Source organism: Scyliorhinus torazame, chromosome 2, assembly GCF_047496885.1.
Source record: "Scyliorhinus torazame isolate Kashiwa2021f chromosome 2, sScyTor2.1, whole genome shotgun sequence".
Classification (NCBI taxonomy): domain Eukaryota; kingdom Metazoa; phylum Chordata; class Chondrichthyes; order Carcharhiniformes; family Scyliorhinidae; genus Scyliorhinus; species Scyliorhinus torazame.
Genome location: NC_092708.1, coordinates 358,098,955 through 358,123,095, shown reverse-complemented (window position 1 = coordinate 358,123,095; position 24,141 = coordinate 358,098,955). Strand labels below are relative to the sequence as shown.

The following is a 24,141-nucleotide window of genomic DNA, read 5'->3' as shown; positions in this document are numbered from 1 at the left end:
TGTCTGACAACATGGTATTTACCCTTCCCCCAATTGTAAACCTTGCCCTGCTGCACGCACCTATCCCTCTCCATTACTAAAGTGACCGTCACAGAATTGTGGTGACTGTCTCCAAAATGCTCCCCCACTAACAAATCTATCACTTGCCCTGGCTCATTACCAAGTACCAAATCCAATATTGCCTCCCCTCTGGTCGGACAATCTACATGTTAGAAAAGCTTCCTGGACACACTGCACAAACACCACCCCATCCAAACTATTTGATCTAAAGAGTTTCCACTCAATGTTTGGGAAGTTAAAGACACCCATGACTACTACCCTGTGACTTCTGCATCTTTCCAAAATCTGTTTCCCAATCTGTTCCTCCACATCTCTGCTACTATTGGGGGGCCTATAGAAAACTCCTAACAAGGTGACTGCTCCTTTCCTATTTCTGACTTCAACCCATACTACCTCAGTAGGCAGATACTCCTCGAACTGCCTTTCTGCAGCTGTTATACTATCTCTAATTAACAATGCCACCCCCCCCACCTCTTTTACCATCCTCCCTAATCTTATTAAACATCTATAACCAGGGACCTCCAACAACCATTTCTGCCCCTCTTCTATCCAAGTTTCCGTGAAGGCCACCACATCGTTGTGGTGTTGGGTGTTCTGACACACAGATGAGCCAACACGGTTGCATATGGTACAACGCTACTTTATTTAAACTTACTATTTACAGTTTGGTCTTTGCACTCTGCACGTGGGGGTTCCCTGCTTGTGATGTTTTAACAGCTCTTTCTTGTTCCCTTCTCCCCAGACCTACTGACCACCAGGTGTCGTGCTCGTGCTTTTTATGTGGTTGGTGTTCTTGTCTGTGATTGGTTGTGGTGTTGTGTACTCTGATTTGCCTGTTAGTGTGTCCATCATGATGTGTGTGTTTGAATATCATGACATCCCCCTTTTTACAAAGATATGTGCCTACGTGGTAATAAATATGATCGTGTCGTGAGTGCATCTAAGAGTGTGTGTGTGTCGTGTGCAGCATGTGCATATGACGGAACTATGTACATGGGGCGATGTCGGGTGCGTCACATGAACCAAGTTGTACCATAACATAACATAAATGCGAACGAGAGAAGAAGAGAAAAAAACTTGAACAGTTGTCCAGTCAGACGACATCTGGAACGATAAACAACAACAGGTTATCATGTAAAATTGTGCAACTTGTTAAACATATGAACGGTATTATAAGTCCAGTCTAATGGGCTTGCGACGAGTTCGGGTTGACCGCCTCAAGGGTGGATCAAGAACCACCGGCTGCTGTGCAGGCATGGCCATGGGTGGCGATGGAAAGGGCGTGATGTGCGGCAGCTCCACAAAGTCATCCTCGGAAGCCTGTTGAGGATCTGGCGTGTGCGTGCTGTGTGGCTGTGAGCGTGGAAGTCGGCGAAGGGCGCGCCGATTGCGGCGACGCACGGAACCATCCGGCATGCGAACCAGGAACGAGCGGGGAGCCACTTGTCGGAGGACTTCGGCCGGTGCTGACCAGCCACCATACGGTTGATGGACGCGTACTTTGTCTCCGGAGGACAGGGGGGGCATAAGATGATCAGGGGAATAGATAGAGTAGACAGTCAGAGACTTTTTCCCCAGGTGGAACACACCATTACAAGGGGACATAAATTTAAGGTGAAAGGTGGAAGATATAGGAGGGATATCAGAGGTAGGTTCTTTACCCAGAGAGTAGTGGGGGCATGGAATGCACTGCCTGTGGAAGTAGTTGAGTCGGAAACATTAGGGACCTTCAAGCAGCTGTTGGATAGGTACATGGATTACGGGAAAATGATATAGTGTAGATTTATTTGTTCTTAAGGGCAGCACGGTAGCATTGTGGATAGCACAATTGCTTCACAGATCCATGGTCCCAGGTTCGATTCCAGCTTGGGTCATTGTCTGTGCGGAGTCTGCACGTCCTCCCCGTGTCTGCGTGGGTTTCCTCCGGGTGCTCCGGTTTCCTCCCACAGTCCAAAGATGTGCGGGTTAGGTGAATTGGCCAATGATAAATTGCCCTTAATGTCCAAATTGCCCTTGGTGTTGGGTGGAGGTGTTGAGTTTGGGTAGGGTGCTCTTTCCAAGAGCTGGTGCAGACTCAAGGGGCCGAATGGCCTCCTTCTGCACTGTAAATTCAATGATAATCTATGATTAATCTAGGACAAAGGTTCGGCACAACATCGTGGGCCGAAGGGCCTGTTCTGTGCTGTATTTTCTATTGACCCATTAGTAGCTGCGCTGGCGAGAGACCCGTGGATAGCGGGGCCGATCGATAGGCCAGCAAGGCAAGGTTAAAGTCCGATCCGGCAGCAGCCGCCTTGCACAGGAGCCGCTTGGCGATGTGGACACCCTTTTCAGCCTTCCCGTTCGATTGTGGATGCAGAGGGCTGGATGTCACATGAGTGAAACCATATGCTGCGGCAAAGGACGACCATTCACGGCTGGCGAAACAAGGTCCATTGTCTGACATGACAGTCCTTGGAATGCCATAGCGAGCAAATGTTTCCTTGCAGGCCCCAATGACTGCGGACGACGTCAGATCATGGAGAGGCATGACTTCCGGGTAGTTTGAGAAGTAGTCTATAATAACAATGTAATCTCTGCCGAGCGCGTGAAATAGGTCAACACCCACCTTCGCCCAGGGGGACGTCACCATCTCGTGTGGTAGAAGTGTTTCCGGAGGTTGCGCCGGCTGAAACCTCTGACAGGTTGTGCAGTTGAGCACCATGTTGGCTATGTCTTCATTAATACCCGGCCAATATACCGCCTCCCGGGCCCTTCGTCTGCATTTTTCGACGCCCAAGTGGCCTTCGTGTAGTTGATGAAGAATCATCTGGCGCACGCTGTGCGGAATAACGATCCTGTGTGATTTCATAAGGACCCCGTCTATGTTGGTGAGATCATCTCGCACATTATAAAACTGGGGGCACTGCCCTTTTAGCCACCCTTCCGTCATGTGGCGCATCACTCGCTGCAGAAGGGGGTCAGTCGCCGTCTCTGCGCGTATGTGGGCCAGACTAGGATCATCAGCTGGCAGATTTGCTGCTGTCAGAGTTACGTGTGCCTCAATTTGACGCACGAACCCCTCCGCATCTGGTGGTGTGCTCACTGCTCGGGAAAGAGTGTCCGCCACGATGAGCTCCTTCCCCGGAGTGTAGATCAGTTCAAAATCGTACCTCCTGAGTTTAAGTAAGATGCGCTGGAGACGAGGAGTCATGTCGTTCAGGTCTTTGTTAATGATGTTGACCAGGGGGCGGTGGTCAGTTTCGACCGTAAATCGTGGCAGGCCATACACATAGTCGTGGAACTTGTCCAGTCCAGTTAACAAGCCCAGGCATTCTTTTTCGATTTGCGCGTAGCGCTGTTCGGTAGGGGTCATGGCTCGTGAGGCATATGCAACCGGGGCCCATGACGACGTGCTGTCTTTTTGCAGGAGTACCGCTCCAATACCAGATTGGCTGGCGTCTGTTGAGATCTTTGTAGGGCGAGTCGTGTCAAAGAAGGCCAGCACTGGTGCCGTGACCAGTTTGTGCTTGAGCTCCTCCCATTCCCGCTGATGCGATTGGTGCCAGTTGAATTCTGTCGATTTTTTTACGAGATGGCGCATATTTGTTGTATGAGAAGCCAGGTTGGGAATGAACTTCCCAAGGAAGTTGACCATGCCCAGGAATCTTAAGACAGCCTTCCTGTCAGCCGGTCGTGGCATGGCTGTGATGGCGCTAACCTTGTCTGCATCGGGACGGACCCCTGACCTTGAGATGTGGTCCCCGAGGAATTTCAGCTCCGTCTGGCCGAAGGCACACTTCGCACGGTTGAGACGCAGGCCATTTTGTCGTATGCGGGTAAAGACACGTCGTAGACGATGCATGTGTTCCTGCGGACTGGTGGACCAAATGATGATATCGTCCACATATACACGTACCCCTTCGATGCCTTCCATCATCTGCTCCATAATGCGGTGGAAAACTTCAGATGCCGAAATGATGCCGAATGGCATCCGGTTGTAGCAGAATCTGCCAAAAGGGGTGTTGAATGTGCATAGTCTTCGGCTGGCCGGGTCCAGTTGGATCTGCCAGAATCCTTTGGACGCATCCAATTTAGTGAATATTTTGGCTCGCGCCATCTCGCTGGTGAGGTCTTCTCGTTTCGGGATGGGATAGTGTTCCCGCATGATGTTGGTATTCAGATCTTTAGGATCTATACATATACGGAGCTCGCCAGAGGGCTTCTTTACACAGACCATGGAGCTGACCCATGGCGTGGGCTCCGTGACCCTGGATAGGATCCCTTGGTCCTGAAGAATCTGCAGTTGTGCCTTGAGGCGGTCTTTGAGTGGCGCAGGAACCCTGCGAGGTGCGTGAACGACAGGGATGGCGTCCGGTCTGAGTCGAATCTTGTACGTGTATGGCAATGTCCCCATGCCTTCAAAAACCTCCTGGTTGTGAGCAAGGAGGGAATGGAGATTTGCGTGGAACTTAGCATCCGGGAAGTCGGATATCTCATCTGGAGAGAGAGACATAATGCGCTGTACCAGGTGAAGGACCTTACACGCCTGTGCGCCCAGTAACGAGTCCTTTGATGAGCCGACAACTTCGAAGGGGAGTGTGGCCGTGTACATCTTGTGAGTCACCTGTAGCTGGCAAGATCCTATGGACGGGATGACGTTCCCGTTATAGTCAACCATCTTGAGCCGTGATGGCGTGATGGGTGGTTTGACCTTCATGGCCTGGACTGCAGAGTAAGCAATCAGGTTGGCGGATGCGCCGGTGTCCAGACGGAAGGCGACGCGCGATCGGTTGACCGTCAGGGTGGCACACCACTCATCGGCTGGATTGATGGCATTGACCTTGTTGACATCAATGACGGAAACGCGGAAGGCATCCTGGTCATCTGCATCACTTAACTGGAAGTCTTGATGCGTGGGCTGGACGGTCCTGACTTGTCTGCGAGATTGTCGAGGATGCGCCGGATCCATGGGTTGAGCCGAACGACAGTGGGCTGCGTAGTGGCCCATCTTGCCACATCTGTGGCACTGTCGGTTTTTTGCAGGACATTGCCCTTTTAAATGTAGAGCTCCACAATTGCCGCACGTCATGACGTCACGGCGTTCGTTGCGCCACTGCGCATGCGCAGTGCGATCTTGCAGTGGGCGCGCCTGCGCAGTGCGTCCCTCGTTGTGGCCGTTATTTTTGGCGCGCACCTGCGCGGGAGACCGCGAAAAGCGCGGGAAGCGGCCGCTGTCGTCCGGGCCGTGGGTCGGGAAGTAATCGACGGCCTGGATGCGTTCGACGTCGTGGGCGGCCTGGCTTGCCGATTCGACGGCTGGGGACCCCCTCCGTGCCAACTCGGACGCCTGAAATCGGGCAAAACGGCAGGTAGCATTTTCGTGGAGGACACAGGCTTCCACAGCAGACGCTAAGGTGAGGCTTTTCATTTTAAAAAGCTGCTGGCGTAGGCCACTAGAGGCAACGCCAAAAACAATCTGGTCCCTGATCATGGACTCTGTGATGGTGCCGTAACCGCAGGACTGCGCTAGAATCCGGAGGTGCGTCAAAAAGGGTTGAAAAAGCTCCTCCTTACCTTGCAGGCGTTGCTGAAAGAGGTATCTTTCAAAACTTTCATTTACTTCAACTTGAAAGTGCTGGTCCAGTTTGAGGATGACCGTGTCATATTTGGCTTGGTTTTCGCCTTCTTCGAACACCAGTGAGTTGAAGACGTCGGTGGCGTGCGGACCTGCGTAGAAGAGGAGCATTGCAATCTTCGTGTCATCCGAGACATTCTGTTTTTCGGTGGCACGGATGTACAGGTCAAATCGCTGCCTGTAGAGCTTCCAATTGGTGCCTAGGTTCCCCGCGACTTGCATCGGCTGCGGTCCGTCGGTGTGGTCCATGTCCAGAATGGCAGGTTAGTCGGCAGGTATCGATCCACTCCTGTACCATGTGGTGTTGGGTGTTCTGACACACAGATGAGCCAACACGGTTGCATATGGTACAACGCTACTTTATTTAAACTTACTATTTGCAGTTTGGTCTTTGCACTCTGCACGTGGGGGTTCCCTGCTTGTGATGTTTTAACAGCTCTTTCTTGTTCCCTTCTCCCCAGACCTACTGACCACCAGGTGTCGTGCTCGTGCTTTTTATGTGGTTGGTGTTCTTGTCTGTGATTGGTTGTGGTGTTGTGTACTCTGATTTGCCTGTTAGTGTGTCCATCATGATGTGTGTGTTTGAATATCATGACAATCGTAGTCCCAAATACCGATCCATGCCTTAAGTTCACCCACCTTCCTCCTGATGCTTCTTGCGTTGAAGTATACACACTTCAACCCATCTCCGTGCCTGCAAGTACTCTCCTTTGTCAGTGTTCCCTTCCCCACTGCCTCACTACACGCTTTGGCGTCCTGAATATCGGCTAGCTTAGTTGCGGGACTACAAATCCGGTTCCCATTCCCCTGCCAAATTAGTTTAAACCCTCCCGAAGAGTACTAGAAAACCTCCCTCCCAGGATATTGGTGCCCCTCTGGTTCAGATGCAACTCGTCCTGCTTGTACAGGTCCTAACTTCCCCAGAATGCGCTCCAATTATCCAAATACCTGAAGCACTCCCTCCTACACCATTTCTGCAGCCACGTGTTCAGCTGCACTCTCTCCCTATTCCTAGACTCGCTATCACCTGGCACCGGCAACAAACCAGAGATGACAACTCTGTCTGTCCTGGCTTTTAACTTCCAGCCTAACTCCCTAAACTCGTTTATTACCTCCACACCCCTTTTCCTACCTACGTCGTTGGTGCCAATGTGCACCACGACTTCTGGCTGCTCCCCCTCCCCCTTAAGGATCCTGAAGATACGATCCGAGACATCCCTTGCCCTGGCACCCGGGAGGCAACATACCTTCCGGGAGTCTCGCTCGCGACCACAGAATCTCCTATCTATTCCCCTAACCATTGACTCTCCTACTACTATTGCTTTTCTATTCTCCCCCCTTCCATTCTGAGCCCCAGAGCCAGACTCAGTGCCAGAGACCTGGCCGCTAGGGCCTTCCCCCGGTAGGTCATCCCCCCAACAGCATCCAAAACGGTATACTTGTTTTGAAGGGAAACGGCCATGAGGGATCCCTGCACTGTCTGCCTGTTTGTTTTCTTTCCCCTGACTGTAACCCAGCTGCTCTTGTCCTGTACCTTGGATGTGATTACCTCCAACTCTGTCTACTGTACGTGTGTTTCGGAACGCATTGACTCCGCTTTCGAGGTGCTGGAGCATTGCGATTTGGCGTCAATTCGGCGCCTGCTGCGATTTTGGCATCGGAACCTATGCTCCGCCCAATCGCCTTTCCGCCCTTAATGTTTTACTGACGTTTTGAATTGAAATGAAATGAAAGTCCCAGAGGACCGTAGGCTGTTCTCCCCTTAGAGAGAGCTGATTGGTGGTGATTTAACTTGAGGGTCACCACACCTCAGGTGAGAGGAAAGGCTGAGAAGGCTTGGCCTTCATGGATAACGTCAGCCGGCACAGGAATTGAACCCACGCTGTTGGCACCGCTCCGCAGCACGAACCAGCCGTCCAGCCAACTGAGCGGAATTAATAAGGGCCTCAAATCAATATAAGTATGTATTAAACGAGGTAGAGATTAGTAGCTTGGATTTAAATTAATCTGTAAAAAAAACCTTGAGCAATGGAGATGCAATTGGAGAACAGCACCTCAGACAGGTGTATGTACATTATAAAATCATGTACCATGTGAAGTGGATCTTAATAAGAGTGAAAAACGATCCCTCACACAAACTTCAGGGGCGGGATTCTCCGATCCCCCGCCGGGTGGGAGAATCAGCGGGGATCGGTATGAATCCCACCCCCGCCATCCTCCTAATTCTCTGGCCCCCCCAAAAATTGGCCCAGTGTGAGTCATGCCATCCGCCTCGGAGAATGGCGGGGTCCGGCGCTGACTTAATGGGCGCCGGGGCTGAACGAAATCTCCGGCCCGCGATGAGCCGAAGTCCCGGCCGTCTTTTGCCAGTCACGCCGGTGTAAATTGGAGTAGGTCCCTCACCGGCGGGACCTGGCGGCGCGGGTGGGCTCCGGGGTTCTAGGGGGGGCATGGGTGGTTCTGGCACCGGGAGGTGTCCCCACGGTGGCCTGGCCCGCGATTGGGGCCCACCGATCCGCGGGCGAGCATGTGCCGTGGGGGCACTCTATCCTTCCGCACCGGAGGCTGTAGTGGTCCGCCATTCCTGGTGCGGAAACGAAGCCCTCTGCGCATGCACGGGGGTGACGCCATCACGTACTGGCGCTCCAGCGCATGCGCCAACCCATGCCAGCCGGCAGAGGCCCTTCGGTGCCGGTTGGCATGGCGCCAAGCCCCTTACCTGCCGGCCGGCGGGGCGCAAACCACTCCGGGGCGGGCCTAGCCCCTGAAAGTGCGGAAGATTCCATACCTTTGGGCGGCCCGACGCAGGAGTGGTTCACGCCACTCCGTCCCGCCGGGACCCCCCGCCCCTCCGGGTAGGGGAGAATCCCGCCCCAGATTGCTGGAAGTATAATTATTATCCAGACATATATTTTACTATAAATTTTATACCTGCTCGAAAGCCAATTTATGTAACGAAAGTCAACAATATGTTGGACAATTCACCATCGTGCCATCCATAACAATGTACCCAAAGCCTTGTGATAAGCAGGTACGACTGAATCATTCACTTCAATATTCAGTAAATAGACCTGAGTACAGGCCACAACTGCCACAATCTTCACACATATCTGAATGTATAACTTTATTTTGAAGTAATTTTATTGGAGCTTTTCAAGGTATGTAGTCAAATTACAGTTTAATCTTGATGAACCTCCATTTAGCATTTTCAACATTGCAACACTACTTGCACTTAATATTAAGCTGATTTTTTAAAACATTATTGTAACTCGAAAAGCCATTTGATCTGTTAACAGTGCCTGCAGCGAGTTCGTTTATTTTCTGATTCAGAAGATCCAAGTTGATGTTATAACTGGTTGGGAAGATTCCAGAATGGAATGCTGGCTCGAAAGACCATGGGCGCGATTCAACCCAAAGATTTCTAAGTGTGGTAGCGAACAGGAAATGCCGCGAGCTTCCCATGCTTGGCCCAGCGAGGCCAGCAACACTATTCAACGTTAACTGGTCCATTTAACGAGGCCTCACAGGCTTCTCGCCGCAAATGCAGGCTTGCCAGATGATTTGCCGGGACCATGCTCGACAGCCCCTCCGCTAACAATGTCGAGCAGCACTTAAGCTGCACATGCCCAGCCAACCCCAGCCAGCTCGTAACAATGGCGCCGAGGGACCAGCCCCAAGATTCAGGTATGCAGATCTATGGAGGCTGCTAAACCCCGTGGAGGTCAGCAGGGATGTCCTGTTCCCCCAAGAGACCAGGAGGGTCAGCCATAGAGCAGCCAGTGCTCTATGGCTGGGATGAGGTGGCGGCAGCTGTGAGCTCGGGGAGTGTGACCAGGAGGACTGGCCTCTTGTGCCATAAGAAGGTGAACGACCTACAGCGGGCAGCATGAAGAATAAACACCTACGCCCCCCCACCCCCGCCCCCCAGGGAGCATCCACACCCCAACTCCTCATGTGACCCCCCAACCCTCCCTCCACAACCTTCCCCTTCAGCCCCGTACCCCCGACCCCCCTTTCACACACACCCTCTCACCACTGTGAAGCACGTGTGGGGCTAATGATACTCCCTCTGTGTCACCACCCGGTGGACCTGTCACATGTGAGTACTGATTGCCTTACTGACTGACCCACCCCTCCCACTGACCACAAGTCCATTCTCCCGCAGGTCCTCCAGCTGATGAAGCCGGCACATCCCGGACGGCCCCTTTCCAGCCTCCCAGGAGACCTCCTCGGAGGAGGGCTCTATGGATGCAACCGTTATAGTCGCGGCACAGCTGTCATCCCCAACCCCCACCAGCGCAGATACACACACCTCAGTGGCAAATGTTAGTGGTCAGGCTTCTGGGGCACAATCTGGTGAGTAGCGCACTGCTGCTGATGCATATCAGGTGGAGGCAGGAACCCTCAGGCGAGACAGCAGTTGGACAGCTGCTGGATCCCAGAACTCAGCTGATGCTGGGCCTGTGGTACAGAGGTACTCACAGCTGATTGGGAAGATAGGGAGCAGCCGGGACATTCAGAGGGAGGTATCAGCACCACTCCAGCAGATCCATAGCAGCTTGGAGGAGTCCCAGAGGCTACGGGTGTAGGATATGGCGCCAGCAATATGTGGCACCAAGGCCAACACTGCTAGGGTGGCAATCGCAGTGGAAAGCCTGGTGCACCACGTCGGCATCATTCGTGAAGGTGCATAGTTGGTGACGGCCATAGCTGAGGGTCTCGGCAGAATGTCCGTCTCGCTGGGGAATGTCACCCAGTACCATGCTGACCTTGATGAGGTTCTGCGGGACATGTCCCGCTCTCAGATGGGCATGTTTGAGGCGCTGCCGAGCTTGTCCCAGTCGCAGATGGGCATTGCCAAGGCGCTGAGAACATGCTGAGGGGCATCGCTGATGGCGCCTCCATGGTGGTGCAGACATTGGGGAACCGCCAAGACTGGCAGAGCCAGATGACGCAAGGGAAGCTGGGGCGCGAACCAGCTGCCCCTCCGTACCAAGGTGAACCCAAGGGCCCTATGGGCACCGACTGGGAGGAGGGCGGCATTATCGGGAGTGGGGGATTGTAAAACACATTAATTGCCTTTGTGCACAATCATTATGATGGCTCTGTCACTTTCTTCCACAATACGGGCTGACCTCCGAACCTTTGGCCCATCTCTCCAGGCATCCTCCCTCCCCGTGGCACCCACCCACACTCCGGCTGTGGACATGCCCCTGGAGCTGTGTCCCATCCCCTGGGTGTTCGGATGTTGGCTGCTGCATGTGTGGTGTTGCCACCCGCAGTGTTCAGGCACAGTGTCCATGCATCAAAGTGTGATTGGGATTCTAGGCAATGACTCCCACTTGCTACATGGCCCGCACACCCATGGGAATCCACTTGAGATGTGTGAAGTGCTCATTTAACCACAATTACCGATTCCCAATCAGAAATAGCCTTCAGCCACACGGCCAGAGGCCACGGCAGTTTATGGTGGTTATGGGTGGCTGGTGAGGCAGACCGGCAGGGACAAGGGTTGCCCCAGGAATGGGTACATACGATCCAGGGGTTGGCATGGTGGTGCTGTGAGCAGTTGCCCCCCGGTTACCCCCCAGTGCCTCCCGCCTACCTTCCCATGGTGGGCCATCCCGGCGGAGGGTCCCCCACCCCCAGCCAAGGGTCTACAACCCCCCGTCTAGCACTGGGACATGTCCTGCACCCCCGGGCTCTTTGCTTGTGAGCAAAGTTGGCTACTCCCCTTCTTGGCTCCCCACAGAAGCCCTTCCGCCTGATTCACTTTTTTCAAAAGGCGTTAATCGGCGCCAGTGTGCCCACTTGCTGGGGAGGCCGGTGAATGACAGGAGGCTGTAGGATATGGGGTGGCTCCCGTTAATTGTATGGAAATTGGGCTGAAGTAGTGATAATTGGTTTGCTCACCACACTACGGCGAGATCTCAATTTCGCCTTCGGGCCGGCTGCATGGCAAACTGTTTGGCGCCTGGCGCGAATCTCATTTTTGGCTTCGCCCGCTATTCACCGGCTTTGTTTTGCTGGAGCGCGTGTGTAATGAGGTCAGAAGATCGGGCCCAGTAACATTTTTTTATAAAATGTGGAGGAACAGAGTCACGGGACCGCTAATTCGTTAATTTTATTTATAAATGTAGAGTACCCAATTATTTTTTTTTCCCAATTAAGGGGCAATTTATCATGACCAATCCATCTAATGTGCACATCTTTGGCTTGTGGGGGTGAAACCCACGCAGACATGGGGAGAATGTGCAAACTCCACACGGACAGTGACCCGGGGGCCAGGATTCGAACCTGGGTCCTGAGCGCCGCAGTTCCAGTGCTAACCACTGCGCCACATGCTGCCCGTTTACTTACCCCCTTGAACTCCCTTGAACAATACCTTGGTCTTTGTTCTGTTAACTTCAGTTTCTTCTGACATTCTTCACGTAACAATTCCCTGGCTATCTGGATTGTATATGGCTCTTTGGGAGGCCTGCTTCTTTGCAGCTCCCTTGTGCTGTCCAATCTTTCTTTTGTCAAAGTTGAGAGATATTCAGTCCCCAGTGCCCCGTCCTCAACTGCTAACAAATTCAGCTAAAAACTAAAATGCACCAGTCTTCCTATCTTAAAAGGCCCCCAGTTGCTAAGCAACCACTGTTACTTCTATTTACTTTTTGAACTGTAACCCTCTCTAAGCACACAGTTAGAATTGAAACCAACCCCACACATGTAAAACCTTTTGCCCAGCATGAAACTTACTATAGGTTTTACCCTTCCAGAGACAAATACATTAAATGCAAGAGAGAGAGAAACCCATTACCCCCAGACTCATTGTGGAGACAGCCACAGGAGCTGCTGACTGCAGCCTTCCTCGGTTCTTTGGAAATTTTCCCCCAGTTGTTTTGTTAAATGTTAGGCCCTTTAGCTCTCGCAACTCATATCCGATCACCACCACCTTTCCACTCCAAATTCCACCTCCATATCCACATGGTAACCTGTGCAAACTCCTGCCCAACCACCCCCATGGTCCCTTGCAGCCCCATGCAAACTTAATGCCAATTCATGCCAGCCCAATGCAACCCTTGGGTCGTGTACCCTCCGTGCCATGTTAGCCAATATCCACCGTGGGCAGACCTCCAAAGCCATGTTGAATTGAAATAAAATTAACGTCTAAAGAATTAGTACAGCATTCGCTTTATTTTAAAAAAGATACTCCAATTCCTGAAAGCCCATACAAAATGTTTAAATCTCCTCACTTAATCCTTAATCCATTATAAAAACAAACATACTTCTATTCAAATCCTCACATCAAAGACAAATAATCTTTAAATAATCCTTTGAATCACCAATCAATCTTTGAATATTGGCTTCCCCCACTGAGATGATTATACCTTGTGGAAAGCAGTCAACATTCATAATAGTATGATAATGGTCCTTGGGTAAATGTCAACAAATAGCTATTGTAGTTGCTGGAACAGAGGGCAGGATTCTCTCAGCCCAGGCCGGGCCGGAGAATCACCGTGCCGGGCGCGAATCGCGCGATGCCGCCCCAACGCCGGTCCGCCGATTCTCCGGAGAGTGGAGAATCGCGCCATTGGCGTTGGCGAGGCGCCGGTCAGGGGCCGCTCTGCGCAGCCCCCGCCCCCCGCCGATTCTCTGCCCGGGATGGGCTGAGCGGCCGTACAAAAAATCTTGAGTCCCGCCGGCACCGTCCACGTGTGGACTTACTCAGCGGGACCTCGGCGTCCATCCATCCGGTGGCGGCCTGTGGGGGGGGGGGGGGCGGGGGGTCCGACCCCGGGGGGGGCTCTGTTGTGGCCTGGCCCACGATCGGGGCCTACCGATCGGCGGGCTGGCCTGTCGGGCTGGGGGCCTCTTTTGCTCCACGCCGGCCTCTGTAGCCTTATGCCATGTTGTGTCAGGGCCGGCGTGGAGAAGCGACCCAGCGCCGGTCCAACTGTGCATGCACAGACATGCGCCGCCCATTTGACACCGGCATCGGCAGCTGGAACGGCGTGGGTCGCTCCAGTGCCATGGCCCCCTGTAGGGGTCAGAATCGCTGATCCTGAGGGCGTGAGGGCCTGTTGACGCCGTCATGAAACCCGCTCAGAATCTTTTTCAACACTCACTTACAGAGCAAGCCTGTTTTGTGTCCATTTTTAAAGGTCTGGGAATTTAAATAACTTCACATCCTGATGGTTGTAAAGATCCTATCCACCCTTTAAGAGAATTTATGGCTGCTCTAAAATAGTGACTGCCACACAGCATGTTAAGGCACTTGCCCCATCCAAAATGGGGTTTATTTGAGCAAAGCACTGAGTTCAAATGCCCCTGCTGAGTTCAGGTTTCCCTCATGTGTTTCATGCCTGTCCCCTTTCCCCGACTGATGAAAATGGGATCTGTTGGAAATGGGTGCGGGTCATCCACACCTGATCCCTTAAAGGTACACATGACTCCATGAAAATATGGACCTAAATGTTTCTATAAGTTTAATCAATGTCAGAAATAGAAGCAGTAGTAGGCAACACGGGGCAGCACGGTAGCCTTGTGGATAGCACAATTGCTTCACAGCTCCAGGGTCCCAGGTTCGATTCCGGCTTGGGTCACTGTCTGTGCGGAGTCTGCACATCCTCCCCGTGTGTGCGTGGGTTTCCTCCAGGTGCTCCGGTTTCCTCCCACAGTCCAAAGATGTGCAGGTTAGGTGGATTGGCCATTCTAAATTGTCCTTAGTGTCCAAAATTGCCCTTAGTGTTGGGTGGGGTTACTGGGTTATGGGGATAGGGTGGAGGTGTTGACCTTGGGTCGGGTGCTCTTTCCAAGAGCCGGTGCAGACTCGATGGGCCGAATGGCCTCCTTCTGCATTGTAAATTCTATGATGATAGGCCATACAACCCCTACAGCCTGCTCTACCAATCAGTATGATTAGGGTATGTCATTTTAGGAACTTTCAGTCAATACTTTTAAAAATTGGAGGTAAAATAGCTATCAAGGTGTCTGCTGCATGTGACTTTTGACATTTGGACTACAGACAGTATGAAGTATCTCGTGAATGCATAATTAAATGTGGGTACCGGTGAAAGTACCTCACAGCCACCTGCAGAATTCACACACCATCAAAGGACTATGGGGTTTCCAGACAGCCTTGTGGTCATACTGGATGAATGGAAAATTGAAACTCAACTTTCCATTCTACCATGATAGCTTCCCCAACTGGTCTAGACTGGGTGGGCCTCAGATGTGTTAACCCAATCGTCATGTGACAGAAACTGGTCTCAGGTACTGCACCCTAATTATCCCACAACTCAGCAGATCACCAGAGCCATCAGTCATCAGTCAGCAAAATAATTTAACCTGTTCCAGCTTCAAATTCATCTGAGACTCAACCTCCTAGATATTCAACTACAAGAAACCTCATGACTTACTGTGAATACTTCACTTTACAATACCTTCACTTCAACTTTAAATCATCAAATCTATTCAAGACACCATTGTTTGGATTTTCTGATTCTGCTGCAATGTCCGCAGGATCCATTTGGTCTTACCACCAGAAAGTCAGCGCCGCCCCCTCTGTCCGGTGGGGGGCTAGCAGCCACGCACCGTAAATTCCCTGGCTTTACCTGCAGATACGGCCTCAGAATGGCCGGATCCGTGACCGCGCATGCGCAACAAGGTGTTGGCCGCATGCGGACCCGGCCTGCCCAAAACAGCCCCCCTTTAACCAGCCTCGCTTCCTCGGACCACCCCCCACCAGTCCCCCGAGACCCCGTCGAAGCCCCCCCTACCAGCAGATCGGCGCCCCCCCACCCCGACTTTGTCGGCGCTGTAATCAGTCCGCAGCCGCCATGCGAGATCCCTGAATGGTATGAGCACACGTGTCCCACACCGTCGGGGACTCGGCCCATCGGGGGCGGAGCATCGGGGGAGGGCCTCAGGGGATGTCCTGAGGCAGTCCATACAGCGTGCGGTGTGCACCCCGAGTATGCTGTAAAAGTGAACAAACTTTATCAGCATCCAATGTTTGTCTATGTATACGCGCATGGAATCTGTTTGTGTGTGTGTCTGCACATGTGAGACCGAATGTATGCTGTTGGTTTGCATGTGTGAGACCACGTGTATGTTGTTGGGCTATTCTGGGGTAAACCTGTGTGAGAATAAATTCATATTAAACTCATGAAAGCTTGCTGCTAAATTGTTTAACTGGAATACCACTTCAAAGGTCAGAAAAACACCTCTTTCCACACAAAACATACTGATTACGGAAAGTTAGAGAGCAGATACATTCTATCCAGGACAATCCGTGAGACAAGTGAATGCAAACGTGGGCCCATTAGAAACAGGTGAAATGATATTGGAAAATAAGGAAATAGCAAAGGCATTAAACAAATACTTTAAAATTATCTTCATTGTAGAATACGAAAGAAGCATTTCAGAAATAATGGCGAACCAAGAGTATAGTAAGAATGTGGAACCTCATGAATTGAGGATAAATAACGAAATGGTAGTGGTGAAATTAATGGCGCTAACTGGCTAAAAATACCTGGACCTGATGGCCATGTTTTAAAAAAGGTAACTGCAGAGATAATGAATGCATTGGTTTTGATCTTCCAGAATTCCTTTGATCTAGAACAGTTCCCAAGGATTGGAAGGTGTCAAAACATAACAACAATATTTAATAAAGGAGGCGAAGATAGGTTAGGCAGAATGTTCAAATCTATTATTAACGGCCTGTGGTGGGATATTCTGGCCTCGGACGCCTGCAGAAATTGCCAGTGCCGCAAATGCCAGTGGACTTTGGCTGGCTGGCTGCATCCGCTGCAGCAAGACCGGAAAATCCGGCTGTGGCAACAGGATACTTGGAAAATCATTGCCCAGGGTTCTCCGTTCTGGAGCCTAAGTGCTCCCGGTGGTGGAGAATCGCTACTGGTCTCCGCTCGTGCTCAGAGCGGGGGCCTGAAATATGAGTCTCTTTCCTTTACCATGCTAATTCATGCATGGGGAGAGGTCGCTGATTTCCGTTGGATTCCCAGTATCGGGCCGTCATTTGGAGCGGGCAGCTTGATACGCAGGTCCATCAAGTTCCCCTCCCCCTCCATTTGGGAAATCCTGCCCCCCACTGACAAGTAGGCGTATCCTCCCCCCACAACATGGGAATAACGGGAAACTCCCGCCACAGCACGCGTGCATGAGGGTGACTTGAGCCCGCAAGCCCCCCCATCAGACTCCCCATTACCTAAGTTTTCCACAGAAGAGAGCACTTAGCTCCTTTTGATATGATGAGGAGCAGTCAATCATAGGAAGAGTGTTTATAAACATTATTTTAACATCAGTGGAGGGTACTTGAGTTGCATTCAAGCGTGACGCGAAAGATAAATAAACAAACCCCTGAAGCAACTGTGTCTGAACCAATAAAATTGTAGATCACTGGCTAGTGATAGGTATTGCTCTGTGAAACTGAATGGAAGATTTGCATTTCAAAGGCTGTCAAAGAATTTCAAGCCCTTTGAAGTGTTCTTTACTTTGAGGAAGTCGGGGCAACCTCATGCTTGCGTGCTTTGGGGAGGGGGGTGACCCATTATTCCTGTGGTGGGCAGGAGGGTACCCCTGCTTGTTGAGGGGGGGGACAGGATTTGCATTGTTGCGAGGCGGGGGTCTTCCGATGGACTTTGTGGGGCACCTCAGGTATGCTTTGTCCCCCTTGATCCATCTCAGGGTCCACCGCGTGAGGGCCAGCTTGGGCAAACCTGTACCAAAGCCCGCCTGGTGAATTTCCCACTGCGGAGGGGGGGGGCCATAACGTGAGGAAGTGGGGGGGGGGGGGGGCGGCGGTGGTGGAAACTCGGGCTTCAAGTCTGTTAATACACGAACATTTATTCAAATGCTTGCTTTGCATCCTGACGCTGGCATGGATTGGATTGTGCCCTGAGGCCACTGGCGGGGGATTGGAGCATTGCAACGGGGGCACCAAACCCGATTTTCCCTCAATGCTCCATTCTCCGCCCAACCGAGAATCCTGATGGGAGCGGCATTGAATGGAAAATCCCGGCTATTATACAATTTAACAGAGTTGACGCATGTTCGTGAAAGGGAAATCATGTTTTGACAAATACAGAAGAGATTTCTGAGGATGTAACCAATAGGGTAGATAAGAAATAATCATCAGGTGTATTTAGTTTAATGTTCGAAAATCATTTGGTAAGGTGCCAAACAAGAGGTTATCGCACAAAATTAGGACTCCCTGGAATGGGGGTAATATATTAACATGGGCTCAGGATTCATTCATGGACCGATTACAGAGCCGGAATAAGCTTAGATACACTGAGTGTAATGTACCTAGGTTTGCTGAGGATACAAACTTATGTGGGAAAGTAAATGGTGAGGAGGCTTTAAAGAGGGTACAGAGCAGAAGATAAGTGAGGTGAGTCTGGACAAGAACCTAGCAGGTGGATGGGCGTCATTCTCCGACTCCCCGCCGGGTCGAAGAATGGCCGTTGGCCGCCGTGAATCCCGCCCCGCCCCCGCCGAAGTCTCCGGTACCGGAGATTGGGCGGGGGCGGGAATCGGGCCACGCCGGTTGGCGGGAACCCCGTTCAATTCTCCGGCCTGGATGGGCCGAAGTCCCGCCCAGAAATTGCCTGTCCCGCCAGCGTAAATCAAACCTGGTATTTACCGGCGGAACCAGGCGGCGTGGGCGGGCTCCGGGGTCCTGAGGGGGGGGGCGGGGCGATCTGACCCCGGGGGGTGCCCCCACGGTGGCCTGGCCCGCGATCGGGGCCCACCGATCCGCGGGCGGGCCTGTGCCGTGGGGGCACTCTCCCTTCCGCCTCCGCCACGGCCTCCACCATGGCGGAGGCGGAAGAGACTCTCCCCACTGCGCATGCGCGGGAAACTGTCAGCGGCCGCTGACGCTCCCGCGCATGCGCCGCATTTCCGCGCCAGCTGGCGGGGCAACAAACGCCATTTCCGCCAGCTGGCGGGGCGGAAATCCCTCCGGCGTCGGCCTAGCCCCTCAATGTTGGGGCTAGGCCGCCAAAGATGCGGAGCATTCCGCACCTTTGGGCCGGCGTGATGCCCGTCTGATTGGCGCCGTCTTTGGCGCCAGTCGGCGGACATCGCGCCGTTGGGGGAGAATTTCGCCCAATGTGTGAAGTTATCCATTTTGATTCAAAAATAAAACAAAAGGGAAATATTTTTTGAATGAAGAGAGACTCCACTATCTATTTCTTATTTGCAAAACCAATAATGTTACTGAAAATGTATTGCAAAGTAAATTTTACAATCTCTCTTTCCTGGCAGGGAGCCGAACAACCAGATTGAAATTTTAGGCATAAACTGAACACTGGGGTGAAATTCTCCACCTAGCCCCGCTGGTAGCGGAGTTCCCGATTAGGCGGAGAATCCAGTGTCGGGGAGAAAAGGGGGTCGCCGCCGGTTTCCGAAGTTCCAGCCCCCTCCCCCGCTGGCATCGGGGTCGCGCTTCATTAATGACCCACTTGCATCCACTTGGCGGGCTGCGCACCATATTCTCCCAGCCCGGGTGCTTCTCCGGTCCTCTGGGCCTGGAATCACGTGGGTGAGAATTACCGAAGGTATAGACAAGCGTGACCCTGACGCGGCGGACATCGCGGTGGGAGGAGAGGGCAACTCCTTAAGGGAGAGGCCCCCAAAGTCCACCTGGGGGCCACCCTCCCTCCCACAATGCTAAACCTGTCCACCCCACCCCTATCCCTACCAGATCCCCCTGCCGCCCGGAGACCACCTAAATAAAGAGACCCCCTAAATAAAAAGACCCCCCAGAGTCCCCCTAAATAAAGAGACCACCCAGAGACACCCTGAATAAAGGGACCCCAAGAGACCCCTAAATAAAAAGACCCCCAGAGACCCCTAAATAAAGAGACCCGCCCAGAGACCCCCGAAATAAAGGGACCTCCAGAGACCCCTAAATAAAGAGACCCCCCCCCCTCCAGAGACCCCCTGAATAAAGGGACCTCCAGAGACCTCCTGAATAAAGGGACCCCAAGAGACCCCAAAATAAAAAGACCCCCAGAGACCCCTAAATAAAGAGACCTGCCCAGAGACCCCCAAAATAAAGGGACCTCCAGAGACCCCTAAAGAAAGAGACCCCCCTCCAGAGACCCCCTGAATAAAGGGAACCCCCAGAAACACCCTGAATAAAGGGACTCCCAGAGTCCTCTTAAATAAGGAGACCCCCGAGACCCACTAAATAAAGAGATCCTCCCTGGGATCCCTCAATAAAGAGATTCCCCCCACCCCTCTCTCTCTCTCTCCCCCCCCCCCCCCCCCAAGAGACCCCTAAATACACCTGCTGGCTCAGACACAGGAAGCACCACATGTCAATTCCTGGAATGCGAAAACCAGTAAGCTGTGGTTAAACCCTCTCACATCTTTGAGCTGCAAGCCATTCATTCATTTCACTTTGAATTTACCATGCTGTGATTGACAGCTGTGCTGTCAATTTCCAGCTGACCACTTCAAAGTCACTCAAGCATAAAGGGAGGTGATTGGAAAGCACTTAATTCTGTTTGAATTGCTGCAGGAGCTGTCAGTCAAATATTGATGTTTCTAAACATTGAGGTTAGAGCACTTCAGGTACTCAACCATGAAGGAAGATGAATGCAGCAAAGCTGACAGCTGTGTGTGTGGAAGCTGTCAATCACAGCCTAGTAAGGGAAATGAATGAATGTCTTGCAGCTCAAGGATTTGAAGGGGCATAATCACACCTGACTGGTTTTCTCTTTCTAGGAATTGACACTTGGTGCGTCCTGTGTCTGAGCCAGCAGGTGTATTGCCCAGGTGAGTGTTACAACAGTAATTCTTTTTCACTGCCTCTGTCTGAACTGCTCTCTAGCTTCCAGACAGGAGTCTCTTTTTTAGGGGGCTTCCTGATAGGGGTATCCTTCCTGGGGGGGGATCTGTAGGGGGGCATTTCTTTATTTAAGTAATCTCTGGGGGTCTTATTTTGGGGTCTCTGGGGGTGCTTTCCTTATTTAGGGGGTCTCTGGGAGGTGTCTCTTTATTTAGGTCTGTGGGGGGGGGTCCTTCTTTAGGTAGTCTCTAGGAGGGGGTCTCTTTATTAAGGGACCTCTGGAGGTGTCTCCTTATTTAGGGGATCTCTGGGGGTCTCTTTATTTAGGGGGTCTCTAGGGGGTGTCTCCTTGTTTAGGGGGTCTCTAGGAGGTTTTTTTTATTTAGGGGTTCTGTGAGAGGGTCTCCTTATTTATGGGTTCTGAGGAGGGGTCAGGGCACCCCTGGTCTTGGGGAAAATATGCGCGTGGGGACTGAAATGCAATGCAGGGGGGGTGTGGCCAGCCGCGGGGACCTTGCCATCGGGCCGCCCACTCAAAATGGTGGCCCGATAGCATGATTCCCTTGAGAATTGATCATAATCCTCGTCTTGCATAAATTTGCAAAGAATTGGGGGCACAAATCATGTGCAATTCAGCTCCAGCGGGAGAACATCAGTCTCGCAAAAGGAGAATTTTGCCCCTGAACTTTCAGCGCTGGATTGCTCAATAAAATTGAGGCACGCCTGTGGCAAAATATCTTGAATGTTCTGTCTCCTGACAAAGCAAAGCTCAGGATTCCTATTTGTTCCTGACATTGGGGTCCGAAAGCCCGCAGGAAAATTCTGTCCATGCAGTTAGAAAATTGCCCCACACATCCGCCTATAGTACATAAAATTACAGCAAATGTTTAAAATGTACCAAAGGGCAGGGTCTATCTGTGAAGAGCAAAGATAGGTTAATATTTCAGCTGTAACTCATCCAAGATGAACGCTGAAAGATAAACAAACGTATCAATCGCTGAAAGATGCAACAGGTACTCGAATCGCAAAAGAAGTGCTGAATTTATCAACAGTCCTGCAAAAAAAACATAAATGGAAAGGAACTGGTGGGAGATGGAAAAGATTAATCTTTGTGAAACAGTGGGAAGACTTGAAAAGAGAATGCAAATTGTTACGGTGGTGAAAGAGAATGTGACGCCTACGTAAGTAAATGGTTTGAGTTGCAAAGGTCAGTGATGAGATTAGTGTATTCTCCTCTCCTGTGGGTACATGACCTTGCTTGTTTTGTAACGTATATCTAAAATACAGTGCACTTTTATCGACACCTCCTACAAAACAGGAGAAACATATTCTGGAACTCTGGAAATTTTGAAATAATTCGATATTGCAGATGAATCCACACATGAAGCAGGTCATAGGGCAAATTACTTCTGCTTGTTATACACTGTAATTTCAATTGGTTTTGCTTCCTATGCTTTCCCACTATTTTTTTCTCTCCCGTCTTCCGAGGACAGTGACATCTTATTATGATTTATTGCTGCAGTGTATTATTTGAGTCATTGTTCATTTGTGAGCTTAAGTAATAAGTGTGGGCAGGTTAGTCAAGTGTGGAGAATATGACAGCCCAATCATGTGCTCATCCGACGTCCTTTGCACACTGTTATTCTGCAGGTTTCTATGGAACCATGGTTAGGAACCAGGCAGGATCAGGTTCAGTACCGATTTGGTTTGGGTGAGAACTGTGAGGATGGAGATTCACTTCAGGTAGAGTCTATTGCAGCAGTTTATATTGACAGGAAACTTTTCATCCAATTTAAAGGCAGGTAGAAGTTCAACAGTTTTGAAAGGAAGTGTATTGCTTTCAGAGTCGCCAGGTATCAAATGATACCGCTACAAGGTTCAACTGGGTATCGACCAAAGAGCCAAACAACCAGTTAGTTAGTTCAAGATCAATGGTACTTTATTCACACAAAAGATTATCTTACACATGCAACATAAACACTACTACACCTAACAACTATGACAACCTTTTCTTAACTTCAGGCACCCGGCTTAGGTCAGAGGAACAGTGGCCTTTGTTCGAATCTGGATTTACTGGGTCTGGAGAGGTAACTGCTGCTCAGCTGGGCTCATCCGTCTGGTAGCGAGCGTTGAACTTGGACTTGCTTCTGGTCGTGGTGCTGCAGTTGGAGATGGACGTTGCCGGAGCGCCAGGTCCAAAAGAGATCGAACACATGGCAGTGACTCTCTTTATCCTTGGGGAGATTCGCGCTCTTTTGAGCGGTCCTTAGGTTTAGACCCCATTAATTGGGCAGTTCTTGATCACTGCCTTCGATCTGAGCCAATAAAGGGCAGGTGCCTTGATGGCTGGGCGTGTCCTAAGTGGTCATTGACCCTGTTGTTGATGCTTCCTGAGTACAGGGAGTGGCGCCGAAATGTCTGGGCTTGTATCAGTTAAGTATTAATCCTTTGTTTTACGGAGATGGGCCATTAAAATGCTAATCGGTTGGGGGTTTCGATGCTGTCTGGATTCAGTGCTCACAAATATACATTCAGGCTCTGTGCCTGCCTGAATCTTACATTGTCCATATTTCCCTTTGGACTTTGCAAACGTCCATGTTTCTTGTTGTAAGTAGCCATCCCAGATGGCTACAGAAGAGCTTAAACAATAACTCAGGCATACTTGAAAGTTAAATGAAGAGTTATTTTTAATTGCCAGAAGTTTGGAAGCCTTTGGTTCAGTTATATTTAGAACAAGAAAAAGCACAATTGTATTTATGTAGTGTCCTTAAGACTTGCACCCTTGGTAAGCCCAAAGCAATTTGCTGGGAATTCATTATTTTATCAACTATAATCACTGTCCATAATCATGCTAACCAACTCAACAAAGCAAGGACTTCACGAACAGCAAATGAGCTGAATGGCCAGCTTATTTTTTTCGGGATGGGGTAGTGGTTGAAAAAGAATGTTGGTTCCCTGGGATCTCTCACTCCTCGGGCGAAATTCTCCCCCAACGGCGCGATGTCCGCCGACTGGCGCCAAACACGGCGCCAATCAGACGGGCATCGCGCCAGCCCAAAGGTACGGAATGCTCCGCATCTTTGGCGGCCTAGCCCCAACATTGAGGGGCTAGGCCGACGCCGGAGGGATTTCCGCCCCGCCAGCTGGCGGAAATGGCGTTTGTTGCCCTGCCAGCTGGCGCGGAAATGCGGCGCATGCGCTGGAGCGTCAGCGGCCGCTGACAGTTTCCCGGCGCATGCGCGGGAGCGTCAGCGGCCGCTGTCAGTTTCCCGCGCATGCGCAGTGGGGAGAGTCTCTTCCGCCTCCGCCATGGTGGAGGCCGTGGCGGAGGCAGAAGGGAAAGAGTGCCCCCACGGCACAGGCTCGCCCGCGGATCGGTGGGCCCCGATCGCGGGCCAGGCCACCGTGGGGGCACCCCCCTGGGGTCAGATCGCCCCGCGCCCCCCCCCCCAGGACCCCGGATCCCGCCCGCGCCGCCTGGTCCCGCCGGTAAATACCAGGTTTGATTTACGCCGGCGGGACAGGCAATCTCTGGGCGGGACTTCGGCCCATCCGGGCCGGAGAATCCAGCGGGGGGTCCCGCCAACCGGCGTGGCCGGATTCCTGCCCCCGCCCAATCTCCGGTACCGGAGACTTGGGCGGGGGCTGGATTCAC

General features: G+C 51.7%; 1 protein-coding gene across 3 annotated transcripts in view; it reads left to right on the top strand.

The window, feature by feature from the left end:
- kcnh5b (potassium voltage-gated channel, subfamily H (eag-related), member 5b) overlaps positions 1-24,141 on the top strand; it is a 550,001-nt gene that overhangs the window by 391,883 nt on the left and 133,977 nt on the right. Inside the window, exon 11 of one of the 3 annotated variants that reach the window (XM_072492088.1) lies at positions 20,423-20,473. The exons of the other annotated variants lie outside the window; for them this stretch is intronic. Coding sequence (XP_072348189.1) covers positions 20,423-20,452 — 30 coding nt within the window. The 3' untranslated portion in view covers positions 20,453-20,473. The remainder of the gene's footprint in view (positions 1-20,422; positions 20,474-24,141) is intronic. 3 annotated transcript variants of the gene reach the window in all.